Source organism: Cyrtonyx montezumae, unplaced genomic scaffold (assembly GCF_038088225.1).
Source record: "Cyrtonyx montezumae isolate F1298 unplaced genomic scaffold, pur_monq_1.0 scaffold_3, whole genome shotgun sequence".
Taxonomy (NCBI): domain Eukaryota; kingdom Metazoa; phylum Chordata; class Aves; order Galliformes; family Odontophoridae; genus Cyrtonyx; species Cyrtonyx montezumae.
In genome coordinates, this window is record NW_027072034.1 from 111967787 (window position 1) to 111982786 (window position 15000).

The 15000-nt window shown below is 49.3% G+C and overlaps 3 protein-coding genes across 3 annotated transcripts; 2 read left to right on the forward strand and 1 right to left on the reverse strand.

Annotated features, from left to right (window-relative positions):
• Nucleotides 1-14: 14 nt before the first annotated feature.
• Nucleotides 15-4265, reverse strand: NOL12 (nucleolar protein 12). Its single transcript, XM_065743002.1, has 6 exons — nt 4160-4265; nt 3969-4074; nt 3721-3769; nt 2561-2703; nt 1579-1679; nt 15-1150 (listed from the first exon to the last, which is right to left on the reverse strand). Exons 1-6 carry the CDS (start codon nt 4234-4236, stop codon nt 979-981), a joined length of 648 nt encoding a protein of 215 aa, XP_065599074.1. The 5' UTR covers nt 4237-4265; the 3' UTR covers nt 15-978.
• Nucleotides 4266-4602: 337 nt separating this feature from the next.
• Nucleotides 4603-10978, forward strand: LOC136052696 (arf-GAP with dual PH domain-containing protein 1-like). The gene is made up of 11 exons (XM_065743003.1): nt 4603-5173; nt 6180-6310; nt 6663-6754; nt 6845-6927; nt 7173-7285; nt 8120-8266; nt 8673-8756; nt 9094-9156; nt 9445-9516; nt 10004-10235; nt 10323-10978. Exons 1-11 carry the CDS (start codon nt 5086-5088, stop codon nt 10349-10351), a joined length of 1134 nt encoding a protein of 377 aa, XP_065599075.1. The 5' UTR covers nt 4603-5085; the 3' UTR covers nt 10352-10978.
• A 501-nt stretch (nt 10979-11479) lies between these two features.
• On the forward strand, nt 11480-13702 carry LOC136051731 (urotensin-2 receptor-like). Its single transcript, XM_065741305.1, has one exon. It carries the CDS (start codon nt 12616-12618, stop codon nt 13609-13611), a length of 996 nt encoding a protein of 331 aa, XP_065597377.1. The 5' UTR covers nt 11480-12615; the 3' UTR covers nt 13612-13702.
• Nucleotides 13703-15000: the final 1298 nt, after the last annotated feature.

The window sequence follows — 15000 nt, forward strand, 5'->3', positions numbered from 1 at the left end:
GTGTGCTACCCCTCCTCTAAAGATTCACTTTGCTTTGCCAGAAGCACTCTTTATCCCCAGCCATGCAGATGCATGGTGATTTTTTTTTCCCTTCTCTTGAAGACATCCATGGTAAAATACACATACTAAGGTTTCCAAGCAGAAGACAGTCACCCTCAGGTAATGCACAGCCTCTGCCACTCCCATCCCAGAGAAGGCCACACACAAGCAGCAAGGGCATTAAAGGATTTCATACTCCTCTGAGCTATCAGAATTAACATCGGCGCATTCAGCAGACAATGGAATGAGCCATTCCTGCTCTGGCGGGTTCTGCATTACCACAAAAATGACTCCTAGCTATTCCCTTTCCTGAGCAACAGTAGATTTTAAAGATTTTTTTTTTTTCCAGCAACAGGAACCATTAAGCCTCTTTCCAGCTGGTACTAGTATTAACATAGTTGCTCTTATACTTCAGATAAGTCACATGTATTTCTCTTAACTAAAAGACTTCATAGAAGAAACTTACTAAATTTCATCTGGGATACCAAAAAAAAAAAAAAGTATCCTCTGCATTCAGCTGTGGCACTGAAGAAACATAGGACAAGATGACATCATATCTTTCTGGAAAAAGAATTTAGTGCATAATAGAAACAGCAAGGCATTGGTTCACAAGTGGAAGCAGAGCTCTTCCCAGTCTCATAAGTTACTCTGTCAGTGTCTCCATTGCACTCAGCTTTAGATTCCCTCCTTTGACAAAGCCAAGTAAAGACTATGTCATACAGAGAATCTGACCTCCAACAGAAGATTTTTAGTGAGTTTATGGCACCGAGGTACTTAGTTGGAGGTCACTGTAAAAAAAATGCCGTGTCAAGTGCTCGTGGCCAACACACAGGAGATGAGTGAAGCTGAACTGGGCTCAGAGAGACAAGTAAACAAGGTCCTTGCTCATTGTGAAGGGGACACCACGAGCAGCAGCTGCTCTGAGCACCAGGATCTCCTTCAGTCTTGGTCACGGCCCATTTTGCCCGTCAGTCTCCGTCGCTGAGTCTTAGTGGTTCGCCTCATGCTGGGTTTCTGGATTTTCTTACTTGAACCTTGCCCACGTTGGGGTCGCTTTCCTTTCTTCTTTTTCCGGCTGTGCATGTGCAGCGTAGCAGTAAGAGAAGAAATCCTGGGCAGGAAAAGAAGAGAGAAATGTTTGGGGACCAAAGCGTACTGGAGCAAGGTCACACCACTAAAGCAGGAGTACAGCCCTGTGCAGCCCAACAGGAATGGACAGAGTAACTGCATGTCCCAGGGAAACTCCACTGTGCTGGGCACCATCCTGACAGGGCAGAAGGAGAAGGACTAAGCAAACAGTTCAGGGCAAAGCCTGACCTGCACCACACCCACCTCGTACTGCCATTTCGAGATCAGTGCGAAAGACACAGACCCAGGCAGGCTTCCAATCTGCCAGTGCCCTCTGCTGGTTCCTATCCACCAGCACCAAAGCAGCACAGCATCCCTTCCCTGCAATCATACCACTGCTCTGGGAATGAAAGATCCTCCTGATGAGCTCACACTGCCCAGCAGCAAGTTGTTAAAATAATTTATACGTACTTTTCAGATAGAAAGGGGTTTCTAGACTTCTTAGGCATTGTTCTTGCAGGCTTGTTCACCACCTCTTGCCCCTTCTCTTCTTCTGAACTACCACTTTTTCCCTTAAAAAAAAAAAACATCTTTATAAACACATTAAAACAAGCAGTCTCACGATTCCAGTGTTTTTGCTACCTTCTCAGTTTCATCACCATTTGTGAAACTCACTCACAGATCAAGCCTTGTTCAAATCTCAAGGTTTTGTAATTGCAGCTATTCAGAAAGGGACAACAGCAGAAGTGCTACATCAATCCCAAGATCCAACAACTTCCTAGCTGTGACCAGTAAGATTGTTCTGAATTAGAAGCTTTAGCTTTTCCCTTAAATTACTATTAAAATCTTCTTAACCCGATTTTCAATTAGAAGATGTCCTTAAAACTGTAAAAAGGTAACTGCTTAATGCAGCACTTCCCCAAGGAGTTCAAATCCACCCACAACTCACAAAGATCAAAAGGATCACATCAGTCAGTGCCATAAAGCCTTTATGAAATGAGATCTCAGTGGAAATCTGTCTTAAGAGAAGCAACCACAAGCGCAACAAGATTTCTGTATTTGTGGCCCAAGCACAGATTCACAGAGAGCAGAATCCCTCCTCAGCCTAGCAGTAACTGTTCGTGGACATGTCACAGAAAAACACAGGAGACCACCCACACAGTAAAGCTTAAATTCTCATCACCTGTGTTGTAACAGGTTTTACAATACTAAGTTCTCTGTATTCAGCTCCAAGGCACCTTCCACTAACACAAGGTCAGTTAGCAAACAATTCCCAGGCAGCTTGGAAGAAACGTGTTCAAGGATAACATTCCTTCCTCTTTAGTAGCACAACACAACTTGTGGAGAAATGTGAAAATTCAGAGTTTTCCCCTTTATCCTTGCTGCTAGCCAGCTGCACATATTCAGGGAGTGCCAATCTAACTAGCCCTGAGAACATTAAAAGAGGCTGCACCTCAGAGGTGGTCAATCCCAGCTGGCGTGCACCCGAGAGGTCCAGGTCACTGATGGTTGTGACTGTTACAATATGGTTTGGGTGGTCAATGTTCACTGACTCTGTCCGCGATGTCACCAGGTGTTCCAGTTCATCAAACTCATCTGGAAAGACAAAAACACCAGCTTTTCACAAAGAAGGCTCACAACACCACCATGCAACACTAGGTGCCCACAGAGTGGCTGGAAAACTGCATAGAAGAAAAGGATCTGGAAGGGCTGGTCAGTGCCCAACTGAAAACGAGACAGCAGTGTGCTCAGCTGGCCAAGATCAATGACATCTTGGCTTGTATCAGAAATAGTGCAGTCAGCAGGAGCAGGGAGGTTACTGACTGTCTGCATTCAGTTCTGGTGAGGTCACACCTCAAGTGCTGTGTTCAGTTCAGTGCTCCTCACTACTAGAAAGACATTGCTGCTCAGGAGCACGTCCAGAAAACAACATAGCTGTGAGGGGGCCTGGAACACAAGTCTTACAGGGAGCAGCAGAGGGAGCTAAGATTGTTCAGTCAGGAGAATAGAAGGCTCAGGGGAGACCTTACTGCTTTCTACAACTGCCTGAAAAGAGTGTGTGGCAAAGTGGGGAACAGCCTCTTCACCAGATAACAGTGATAGGCAATGATAGGCAGTGGCCTCAAGTTGCACCAGCTCCAGTTAGATATTATGTAAAATTTCTTTGCCGGTAGTGTGTTGATGCATTAGAACAGGCTGCCCAGGGAGGTGGTAGACTCACCGTCCCTGGAGGTATATAAGGAAAGCAAAAATCATTGATGATTCTATGTTTCCTACAACATCATGTTCTTTGCGTGCAGAGTTAAGGCGTGAAGTGTATGCTCCCTCTACCAGCCAATTCGTCAGTACCTTGGAGATACCTTCCTGCACGCTCCCTCCTGTCCACTCCAATCTACCCAGTTTGCTTCCCCACTAGGGACACAAGCTGTTGCCCAACTTCTTAGGGGGACACAAGAGGAGTGAGGAAACATTCCTTTGGGAAAGGACCACTACTACAGCTATGTCTCCCCAGTCACAGGGTCTGTTCAGTTTGGTGCCTCTCAAAGGCAGTTAACTCCTCTGACACCATCCTGCTGCAAGGGTGCCCAAGTCCTATGGGCACAGAGCACTCACCAAGAGCTTCCTCCCTCTCACGCAGCATCTTCAGGTACTCCTTGTGCCTCTGGAGAAGAGAAACAGATCACTACAGCACGCCTGCTGTTCCAAGTGCCTATCCCAGCCCAACCCCTCCACCCACGAGGTCCCGTTTCAACCCTAAGCAAATGAAAGGAAGCATGAGGGCCCAAGCAAGCAGCTGCTACATGCCTACCCCACAGCCTCGACATGGCAAGGGGGCCTCTCATCCTCAGGAGGAGCTATACCTCCTCTTTCATCTTCCTCTGCTCCTCTTTCAGCTTCCTCTTGATCTCCTCCAGGGCCACCTTCCTCCGCTCCACCTTCCGCTTATGGAAACCAGTCAGGTACTCCCTGCGCACCGGGAACACAGCAAACCCTCAGCTTCCAGCGACCCCATCCCCCCCATTCACTTATGCCACCCTAGCACCGGCCTCACCTTCGCCTCTCCTCATCGAAAGTCACCACCAACCGCGATGCCGCACCCCCCGATCCCTTCTTCTTCTTGCGGCCCATAGCTACCCCACGCCGCCACCTTCTCCAACTTCCGGCTAATCCCCACCCCTTCCGGTCCCAGAAGGCCCCGCCCCTTCCGGCGCCTGCGCGGTGTGTGTGGCGCTGTGAGGGACGTCCCCTGGGCCGCCATTTTGTGCTTCAGCGCGTCGCTATTAAAAACGTTATTTCTAGTTCGTGCGTCTTTGTTTCGTGTTGTACTTCTTATCCCGGGGGGGGGGTTGTATGCGTTAAGAGAGGTCTCGGCTCTGAGGCTGGATCCAGGATGCGGGAGGAGCTGCGGTGGGGAGCGATCCCGCTGCAGTCTGAGCGGATTGGTTTTGGCTGAACTCTTGAACTCCTGACCTGCCGTCCTCGCTTTAACGCTTGCGTGGCAGCAAACGTAACTTCAGTGGAAGCTCCACAAGTATTGCGAAGGGCAGCGTCTGCAGAGCCAGCCTGCAGAGTGTGACAGGTGCTGCCGCCTCATCCCAGGCCACTTTGCCTTTATCAGCTCTCCGGCTACTGGTTTTCTTTTCCTGGCCAGTCCTCTCCCTAGCAGAAATGCGGAAAAACCAGTTCTGTGGTTAATTGCTGCACTTCCCTCCACGCCCATGGGTTCGGCTGCCTCCTCCTCCTCTCCTCTCCCAGCCTGGGTGCACTTCGGCCTCCGGCCTCTTTGCCCCAGCCTGTTCCCTGCTGGTTCAGGTGCACCATTAGGCCTGCATATTCATTCCATTAATCTCAGGGCTTCTCCTGCCTTTCCATCTCGTTCCCGCGAGGCCTTCTGGTGGCTCCTTCTCCCTTAGAGTGCACTGCAGGTGCAGAAGACGTGGGCACCTGCCTTGCTCAAAGGGGTTGCAATTTGACACCATGGCTGGAGGTGATAAGAGCATGAAGGCCCTGAGAGAGGTATGGAGAAGAGCAGAAAACTCAGTGTGTGCAGACTGCGGGAAGCCGGGTGAGTCCCTGAGGGCTGGATCTTCTGAGGATGGCTCAGAAGAAAGGACTGGGTTTGGTCTCTAGTGCCATTGTGGCCAGCTTAGTGCCTTCAGGCATGCAAGCAAGGGAAGGAGCAAGGCTGGGGGATGGTTGTTGTAACCTGTGCAAAGCCAAGCAGCTGTTGGGTTAGATGGTTTAATCTGTCCAGGCTGCAGATGGTCCCCAGAGTTGAGATAGTGAGGGAAGAGGAATGAGATGCTGCCACAGTGTTGGTGAAAAAAGGATAGGGACATGGCAGCGCCAAAGCTCCAGTGCTGTGGGTTGCAGTAGCGCTGGATCACAGATGCAAATCAAGGTCATGCCCAGTCAGGACCCAACGGGGAAAGTTCCCAGTGGAAGCCTAGCTGCTCCAGAAAGAAGGCATGATTCAGAGGGGCATTGTCTTGTCTGTGACTCAGCTCTGAAATGACAGCCTGCCATGGGCACCTGGGAGGTTTCTTATACCGAAGAGCTTATCCTCTCCAAAGGGTAACAGTTTGAGTACTGCCAGCACTGCTAAAAATGCCCGTTGCATTCCTTCCAAAAGGAATGTGTGGGTCGTACCACCCAAGACAAATTAATTTGTCTAATTAATAGCACTTTGCCTTCTTCAAATTTCCCCTGAGAATTCTGATTTTAGAGTTGCTTTTCACTTCCTGAGCTAAAAAGCTCTGTGGCTTTCTGTGTTGCATGAAACAGCTCCTGGAGTCTCTGATGATTCTTTACCCAAAGGGATTTTGCAGAGCACTTTGGAGTTTTCTAAGGCTCAAGTTAATAGAGATTCAGATAAAGCAGTTGAAGCAGGAGGAATGCGGCAGTGTTAGTTATGCTTTTCCAGGCTGCCTTCTGTACGCTTGGTTAATTAGTCAGCTCAGGTGAAACCATGGCTACCAAGATCTCCATTTCTCAGTAATGTATTCTCGGTTGAGGCATATCTCCCTGAGGAATTTACCACTTCTAGTCATACCCCTTTTTTATGCCCTCAGATCCTGACTGGGCATCCTCTACCTTGGGTGTCTTTATATGCCTTAGCTGCTCAGGAATTCACCGCAACATCCCTAGCATCAGCAAAGTCAAATCCCTGAAGATGGACCACTGGGATGATGCTCAGGTGCAGGTGAGAACTTTGTCCCACCAGAATGTCGGGGGATTGGGTCTCAGTTGTACACCAACTCTTCTTTTGGCCTCGTGAAGTTGGAGTTCAGTGTCCTCTGTTTAGAGTCACTTTGCTACATGTGCACAAGTGGGGATAGTTCCTCTTAAATTGCTGGGAATGGGAGGATGTGCCTGCCTTGTGTGCTTCTTTGTGTCTTATTACTTTATGACTGGCACAGATCTCTTGCATCATATCTTGCCAAGGTTCAGGGTCTTTATTGCTCATGGTTACTAATTTCTCACTTGCCAGCTCCATCCAGACACAACGTGAGTCTACATCAAAGAGATAGCACTAACTCTCTTTCTAACTGCAGTTTCTGGCCAAGCATGGGAATGCTGTGACTAAAGCCATGTATGAAGCTCACATCCCTATTTACTATTACCAGCCAACCTACAATGACTGCCAGTAAGTTGCTGCATACAAATGAAAAGTGGGGGAGGGCAGTTCTGGATTGCTGTAATTTGTTTCTAAGCTACCTGTCACCTCTTCTTGCAGAGTGCTGAGAGAACAGTGGATTCGGGCCAAATACGAACGGAAAGAGTTCACTGAGCCGGGAAAACAGCTGCCATATACAGATGGTAAGAGCAGGGCACAACTTCAGAATTGCTGCCTGTTGCCTTTACTGGAAGCTTTTAAGCACCGTGAGGAGAAAGCTGATCAGTGCTGCAAATCCCAAGACTACACCCGAGTACTTGCCTGATTAAGTACAGAGCATGGTATTGGAGGTGTTTAAAACGGTGGGAAATGTAGTTTGGCACTGCTGTGAGTTGCTGGTGGATGCCTCCTGGGGGGATGTTCTTCAAACTGACCTTTCTGCTCCTAGGGGTGAAGGAAGGCATCCTCTGGAAGCGTGGTCGAGACAGTGGGCAGTTCCAACCCCGCAAGTTCCTGTTGTCTGAGAGAGAGGGATGTCTGAAGTATTTCACCAAGCAGGATGTGAGTATGGTGGTCAACTCAGGGCTGTGGGGTCATGGAGACTCTTGTATTTCTGTGAGATTTCCTTACTTACCCAGGCCAGAGATGGTAACAGAGAAACACATCATAGAAGAGAGATTCAGTTCCAACTACTGGCATTTTCCCCATATCTTCCCTTCGTTCTTCTCCACGTTCTTCCCTCTCCAGCAGTTTCCTTGCTGATGGCAGGGAAGCAATGGCACTTCCATGAGACTCCTTTCTTGTCTCACTGGTGAACCTCAGAGTGCAGGACTGAGATACGGTCCTACAATCTCACTGCTGATTGAAGGGTTGTTCTTTCACTTCATTCCAGACCATTTGGCTGGCTATGCAATCCTGTGCTGTCCTTGGAATCAACATCACCTTATTATGAACTAAGATGCCAAAAACCCATTGCTTTCTTTTAAGTAGGGCTTTTCTGCTAGTTTGTTTCCCTGAAATGAATGGGAAAAATGCTAGGATACTGCCACAAGTGAGGGAATGGTTTAGGGTAGGGAGGGGTAGGTGTAAAGTCTTTTCTTTTGGGGCCAGTTAGCCTTTAGACCAGGTCAGCGGTAAAGTCAGATGCACTTTCAGCATCTCACTGGTTGTTGCAGAGTAGGCACAGCTCAAATTCAGATTGGAGGGGCTGAGCCTTTGTTTGGGCATGAGCATGCCACATAGTGAAGGGAGTGTGTACTACAATAGTTTTGATGGGAAGGGGCCATTAATACCTTTTTAAGACCTTCTGACCGTGCTTTAATCTACTAAGTTAGTAGCTGAGATCATTTTCCCAGTAGGATAGCTCATGCATGACCAATGCCATTCTATTCTCAGGCCAAAGAACCCAAAATCAATGTCAAAATAGATGTCATCAATGCTGCATTCCAGCCAGAGAAGATTGGGAACCCCAATGGCTTGCAGATCACCTATCTCAAAGACAACAAGACTCGGAATATATTTGTCTACCATAAAAGTGGAAAGGTATCTTGTTTAGCATCATACTGCAAAGTGATTGCACTGCTTGGAGAATTTACTGGTACTGAGAAGTCTGAGGAATGAGTTCAGTTGGATGGTGTGTGCGTGTATGGGAACTGCTGTAGGTAAACAGGTTGAGAATTCTAATTCTCTGTATATCTGTGAGAGAGCTTTGCTGCAGGGAGCAGAGCAGGAGCACTGGCTGAGGTAATTTATGTGGGAAAAGCTCCCGCAGAAGGTGTGCAGATGTACTGCCTGCACCGTGTGTGTTGGGAGGGGGTGATGCTGTAGGGTCTGGAGAAGGGAAAGCTGGCTGTTTTTGCAGCTGACATAGCGTTGAGTGCAGCTGGATGAATTTGAGTGGCTCGCTGTCATTCTCCCTAAGCTTTCTTCTGTCCTGTTTTATTTTCAGGAGGTAGTGGACTGGTTCAACGCCATTCGGTCTGTGCAGTTCCATTATCTGAAGGTAGCATTTCCCATAGCCAGCGATAATGAGGTAAGGCAGCACTGGAGTGCCGTACTGAGTCTCCTGCTGATGCTCAGTTACTCTGATAAAAGAGCCCGTTAGTTATTATTAGATCCCCAGGCACAGAAGTGGAAATTGCAGTGTTTAGATAGAGAAATGAGAAAGTGTGCATACAGGAGCCCAAGAACAGCTTATCTCTTCTATTGCTGGGCATGCTCGAGACCGAAGTGACTCCTGGCTAAGGCAGTTCTACAAACATGGATTTAAAAGGGAGCTGAATTTGGTCAAACAGAAGGAAGGTCATGGGTTTGAAAGTGAACAGCAAAGAAACATGGCTTAGTGAATATTACTCTTACCTTTTTGTCAGATTAAAAGCCGGCTGACAAGAAACTTCCTGAAGGAAGGGTACATGGAGAAGACAGGTCCCAAGGTGAGCTGCTCGTGGGTGAAAAAAACTAGCAGGGGTCTGCCATAGAGACATTGATTTTCCCTACTCCATTGTTTTTGTCTCCAAGCTTCCCGATCCCCCCCTATTCTTTTGGCACTACACCGGGTCTGACGAATCTCTTTCTGATCCCCACTTGCAGCTTAGAGGGGAAGAGGAGGCTGCTAAGGCAGGGGCTTGATTCACGCAGTTGGATGAACTGTGGGCATCCGTTCGCACTGCTCACGGCAGAGGGCACTGTCACCTTACGTATGTCGCCTTTTCCCTTCACAGCAGAGGGAGGCTTTTAAGAAGCGTTGGTTCACACTGGATCACCGCAGGCTCATGTACTTCAAGGACCCTTTGGTGAGGAGGAGGTCTGACCTCTGGCAGCTATAGGCAACAGTGCTGAGGGCAGGGTCAGAGTGCAAACAGTCTTGCTTCTTTGCTTTGCTTTGTTGAAAGGGAGACTCTGGGTCTTCCCCTTTCCATCCCACTTTGTTCATCCTGTACTTTCTTTGTTTGCTTCCTGCCTGCAAACAATGGGAACAGGGAGGGCTGAGGTGTAAAGGTCGTGGTGGTGAGGGGGATGCCGTGGAAGGTGGGTGTCAGTGGAGTGGCAGATGCAGCTTTTCCTCTCTCATACCTCTCAAGGTCTGCACTCTTAAGTCTTCCTTTCAGTCACTGTCTTTGAGCATAGCCTCCTGGTTCTGAATCCTCTGACCACCTTCAGGCCTTTTTGCTGCTACATCTCTGCTCCTCACCCTTTCTCCTGCTGCCAGTAGGAGCACTGCTATTAGTAGCCGCTTCTTCCTGGGTACAGATAATCTCTCTCCTTCCCTCTGATGTGCAGGATGCATTTGCTAAGGGTGAGGTATTTGTGGGCAGCAGAGAGAATGGCTATAGCGTCCACAAGGGATTGCCTTCAGGGACACAAGGTAACTTCTCTTGGCCCTATGGCATCACCATTGTCACACCTGACCGAGAATACCTCTTCACCTGTGAGACAGAGGCTGACCAGCTGGACTGGATCACAGCTTTCACAGGTGTCATCAACCAGGCCATGACACCACAGGAATATGCGAGTAAGTGGCTGGATGATGTTTCCTTCTCCTCCTGCTGCTCTGCTGCAGAGTATTGCCCTAATGCTCTGCCTTTTTTCTTCACTACAGTTGAAGCCTACTTCAAGTTTAAATCATAAGAAGCTGGGCAGGAGCCTCCTGTAACTCGACTCTACCTGGTCCTGTTGGATGGGCTGTCAGGAGAGGAGAGAAGATTGATGTCAGAGAAACACAGTGCTCTTGCAGTCTACTCTTGGAAGCACTTTTTTTCCTCCCTTCAAGGACAATCTCCCTTGTGCTGGGGCTCATTTAAGCTGCTTCAAGTCCAAGACTTTGTGAGACTGAATCCTCAGTGCAAACTGTCAGTGGTAAATTGCTGTGATCTGGCTGGATGTTGACAGGCCTTGCCTGTTGATAGGGCCTCAAAAACTTAGCACTTGCTGTGATGGACGTGGGACTTAGCATCACATTTGCAGGAAACTGCAGGCAGCCTTATGCAAGAATGCACAAGGCTTAACCTGACACAAGAAAACAGCTGCCTTGCTGGAGCTAAAGCCCAGTCGACTGTAGAGGCTGCTGGTCTAGAAGAGACTGTTTCATTACAAGAAGTGGCTTCTCTGCTGGTGACAGAGATTTGAGACATCTGGTTATTTGATCAGCTGGAGCTACAGTTGAAAAAGGTCACTTAAAAGATTTAATCTAACAGTCATGTGTCAGATGTGTTTCTTTCCATGTATATGGGCTTGAAAGCTTCAGACCTTGTTTGTATGGAGATCATCTGGAACAAACAGATGTTGGTTCAGAGACAGGGTTCAGAAGCAGTTATGTACATATATGTAAATGGACAGCGTGTGTGTGCCCATAACAAAAACGTGGTGAGAGATGGAATACTGCCCTGGAGAAGATAACTGTGGGACATTTGTGTTACTGAAGTTCAGCTGTCAGATTTCAGTCTCTGTAGTCAAACCAATGCAGAGAGGCTGGTTCCTGCAGAGAGCAGTCGATAGCATGTCTTCTGCAGACTTCAGGCTCTCTGTTGGGCCTAATAGTGTCTAGGGGTTGATGTCTGAAGTTAGGAATACATGAGTAGATACTCCCCTATTCTCTGTATGTCAAAGTCCTGGCACTTGCATGTACATTACATATGTATGTGTAATATGCATGTACTTTTATGCAGTAGAGTAGAAGGGAAATCTTATATCTGCTCTCTGAGACATGAGGTTCAGATTTGGGCAGTGCTTGGCGCAGAGCTTTGTAGCACAGGTGTCATACTGTGATACTCCAGTAGAAGGCAGTGCTGCCCAGCACGCTTCTGCTTCCTGCTCTGTTGCGTGGCGGGCGAAGGAAATTTTGAAGGAGGAGGAGGGTGGTCTTTGGGGAGAGGAAGGAAGGAGTGGGTCTGAAATATGTAGCTCTTTGATCTTTAGGAGCTTGATGGTGATTAATGACAAGGGTGGGAGAGTGCCAGGCCATAGGAATGGGAGATCTTTGGTAGTCTGTGGGGGTCTTTGATTGCAAGACTGGGGACTAAACACATTGACTGCACCTCAAGAGGTCTTTAGACATGAGTGTGGGGCAGGCCCTCTTGCCTGAGCTTAGTTAAGGGCCAGCATCGGTTTTTTTTTCCAGTTTTTAGGGCTGACCCTTGTTTCCCTCCTAAAGCCACAATTGTTTTTTCCCTCCTGCCAGACCGGAGAGTCTTATCTTTCATTATATCTTCTCTCAAAGGAGGAAAACAGAGCAAGGGGGGATGGGGAAAAGAAAGAGAGTAAAGAAAAAGGAGGAGCGAGGAGGAGGAAGGCAATGGAGAAGAAGGAATGAGTCTTCTAAAATAGGAGCCCCCCCTTGGCTCCTCAGCTAGGAGGAGCTGAATACAAATTGGGACTATTCACACCTGTGTGTGAAGCTGTGAGTCAGATGCATTCCTATGCAGTGGGCAAGGCAGCTCTCCAGGGGTGGGCTGGGGGGACACTTACCCAGCAGCGAAGCGGAGAGAGCACAGAGACTAGAGAGAAGGAGAAATCTACTTGTCCACAGGGTCTGCTGGTTTTCTGGCCAGCAAACACAGGAGAAGCAGCAAGTGAGGAGCTGGTGAAGAACACAGACATTTCCACTTGTCTGGCAGAGGTTTCTTTGCAGCTACCAGTCTTGAAGGGGAAGAGGTGTCCCTTTTTCAGCCTGAGGAAAGGCACTTGTGATGATCAAGATCGGCAAAATAGACTGGATGGCTGGAGGTGAGGAACAGACTTCTCTGGAGACTTACGTTTGCTGAGTCCTTGACATTAATCCCTTCCTTGGCTGTTCTTGTATTTGTACTAGCTGTGTTCCCTACAGCAAGCAGGGAAGGCAGGAGGAAGAAGTGGGTCTGTAGTGGCCTGGCTTCTCTTCCACCCCATCCCCAAAGATGCCTTGCAACTCTTCGCTCGTCAGTGTAACGCCTGGAGAGGACCGTGAGGGTGGCAGCTTTTCAGAGGAAAGCAGCGGTGAGGACGACATCAGCAGTGTTCTAGGAGGGGACAGCCCAGTGACAGGGCCACTGGGCACAGTGCTGCTCCTCATGTGCCTCATTGGGATGGCTGGGAACATCTACACGGTGGTGGTGGCCTCTGGCAAGGTGGCAGGCCGCTCGGCAGGCTCCTTGGGGGTGTACGTGATCAACCTCGCTCTGGCTGACCTCCTGTACCTCTCCACCATCCCCTTTGTGGTCTGCACCTACTTCACCCATGACTGGTTCTTCGGAGACGTGGGCTGCAGGCTTCTATTCAGCTTGGACCTCCTCACCATGCATGCCAGCATTTTCCTCCTGACTGCCATGAGCCTGGAGAGGTACTGGGCAGTGACCAGGCCACTGCAGGCCAGGCGGGCTGGCAGCGCTTACCACAAGCCAGCCAGTGCCATCCTGTGGCTCCTTGCCTTCCTGCTTACAGCCCCCATGATGGCAATGACCCAATTGCGGGAGGGAGACGGTCCCAACAAGCGCATCTGCATCCCCACGTGGACGCCAGCAGCCTTCCGGCTCTACTTGACGGTGCTCTTTGCCACCAGTATCCTGGTGCCCGGTGTGGTGCTGATCATTGTCTACACCCTCCTGGCCCGGGTGTACCACTCTTCCACCTGGCAACCGGAGCTGCCAGTGGCCGGCCGGGCTCCCTCCCAGCGTCTCTCCTCCAGGATCTCCGCCATTGTGGTGGCTTACTGGGCCTGCTTCCTCCCCTTCTGGTGCTGGCAGCTGGCCGGGCTGTACCAGCGTGATGGCATTGGTATGGGTCCCACCGCCCAGGCCTACCTCAACTTTGGTGTCACTTGCCTGGCCTATGGCAACAGCTGTGTCAATCCCTTTCTCTACACCCTGCTGGCCAGTAGCTACCGCCGGCATCCCAAACGCAGCGGGAGGCCATAGCACCTTCCTGGCTTTGGGGGAAAATGTTGGGGCCCAAGGGGGATAACAAGGAGAGCCCTGGGTCGTGAGTGGGGGATATCTCCCAGACTTTTGTGAGGGTTGAGTCATGAAATAAAAGCGTGTTGTCTTCTGTGCTGTCTTGTAGTGTGTTCCGTCCTTGTCATCAGCCTTGCCTTTTGTGAGACGGCTCAAGGATGCTTGTCTCAGGGATCCTAATTCTGGCAGGTGCAAGGAGTCCTCCAGCCCTCACCTTATGCAAGGCCAGAGACAAGGTGAAAGGGTGCAGTCGGCTTCTGTATGCCTTAATTATGTCTCCAAGGAGCCCAACCATCCTCACCTCCTCTCTGGCAACGGACAGAGCTGTAACAAAGCCCAGACAACAGTGACTCACAAATATCACGGGAGCAGTGAGTCACTTGAAGAAACAGCCACGCTAGTGGGAGACCTGAATAAGATTCATCCCCTGGCTTGTGGTGATGATTTCATTCAATTTTCCTCCCCTCACTCTCACCAAAATCAGAATCTTTCTGAAAAAATGACTCCCAAGTGCATTTTGAAGGCATTGTTGCCCTTCATATAAGCTCATGAAAGGGCCTATCAGCAGCACTGTGTCCCTCCTGTGGTCAAGGAAATCCCCAGCCCTCTGTCCTACTGAATGCACCCCAGGTTATGACAACATCACTTACATAAACTGAGCCAGGTCTCACGCCTCGAGTCCATCTATCCCAGCACAGCTTCCATACGGCTAAACTTTCTTATTCCCAGACAAGACGACCTCATCCATATCACTTCATGGAAAAAAGTGTCCATGCAGCGACTGTGCACAGGGTGGCAATATTAGATGCTGCTTTTACTGTTACAGATGTGGCCCTGAAGAATACAATGTGATTATACAGAGCAGACTGGCTTCAAACAGAAGAATTCAAAAGACCTAGCTTATGAGCCTCAACCTGTTCCTGCCACCCATCCCAAAAGCTGATCTTGTGCCCTCGTCTCCAACTTGTCTCTTTTCTCTTCTCCAGCCCACAGTTCCTAGCAGCTGAGCCTCACTCTGCACAGATCCCTGAGACAACAGCACTGGCAGATCTTCATGAATTATGGAAAAAGGAGATGCTGCTGCTGCCTTAGGAACAAGCTCCCATGCACCAGCTGTTCTGCCTGACGGAAGAAATCAGTCTGGCCAGGCCTACAGGGTGCCCTTGCAGGACATCAAAATGTTGGTCCTTCACATTGCTTGTGGTCCAGCATGAAAGCGAGCTCCCAGAGATGGTGCTCATCTTTCAAGGCACAGCCTGCCCTGCAGTGTTAGTCATTGCTGCTAAGGTAGCACTAGATTGGAAGAGCCAACAGCTTTGCCAGGTGTACCTTTCCACTTCTCACCCCTACAAT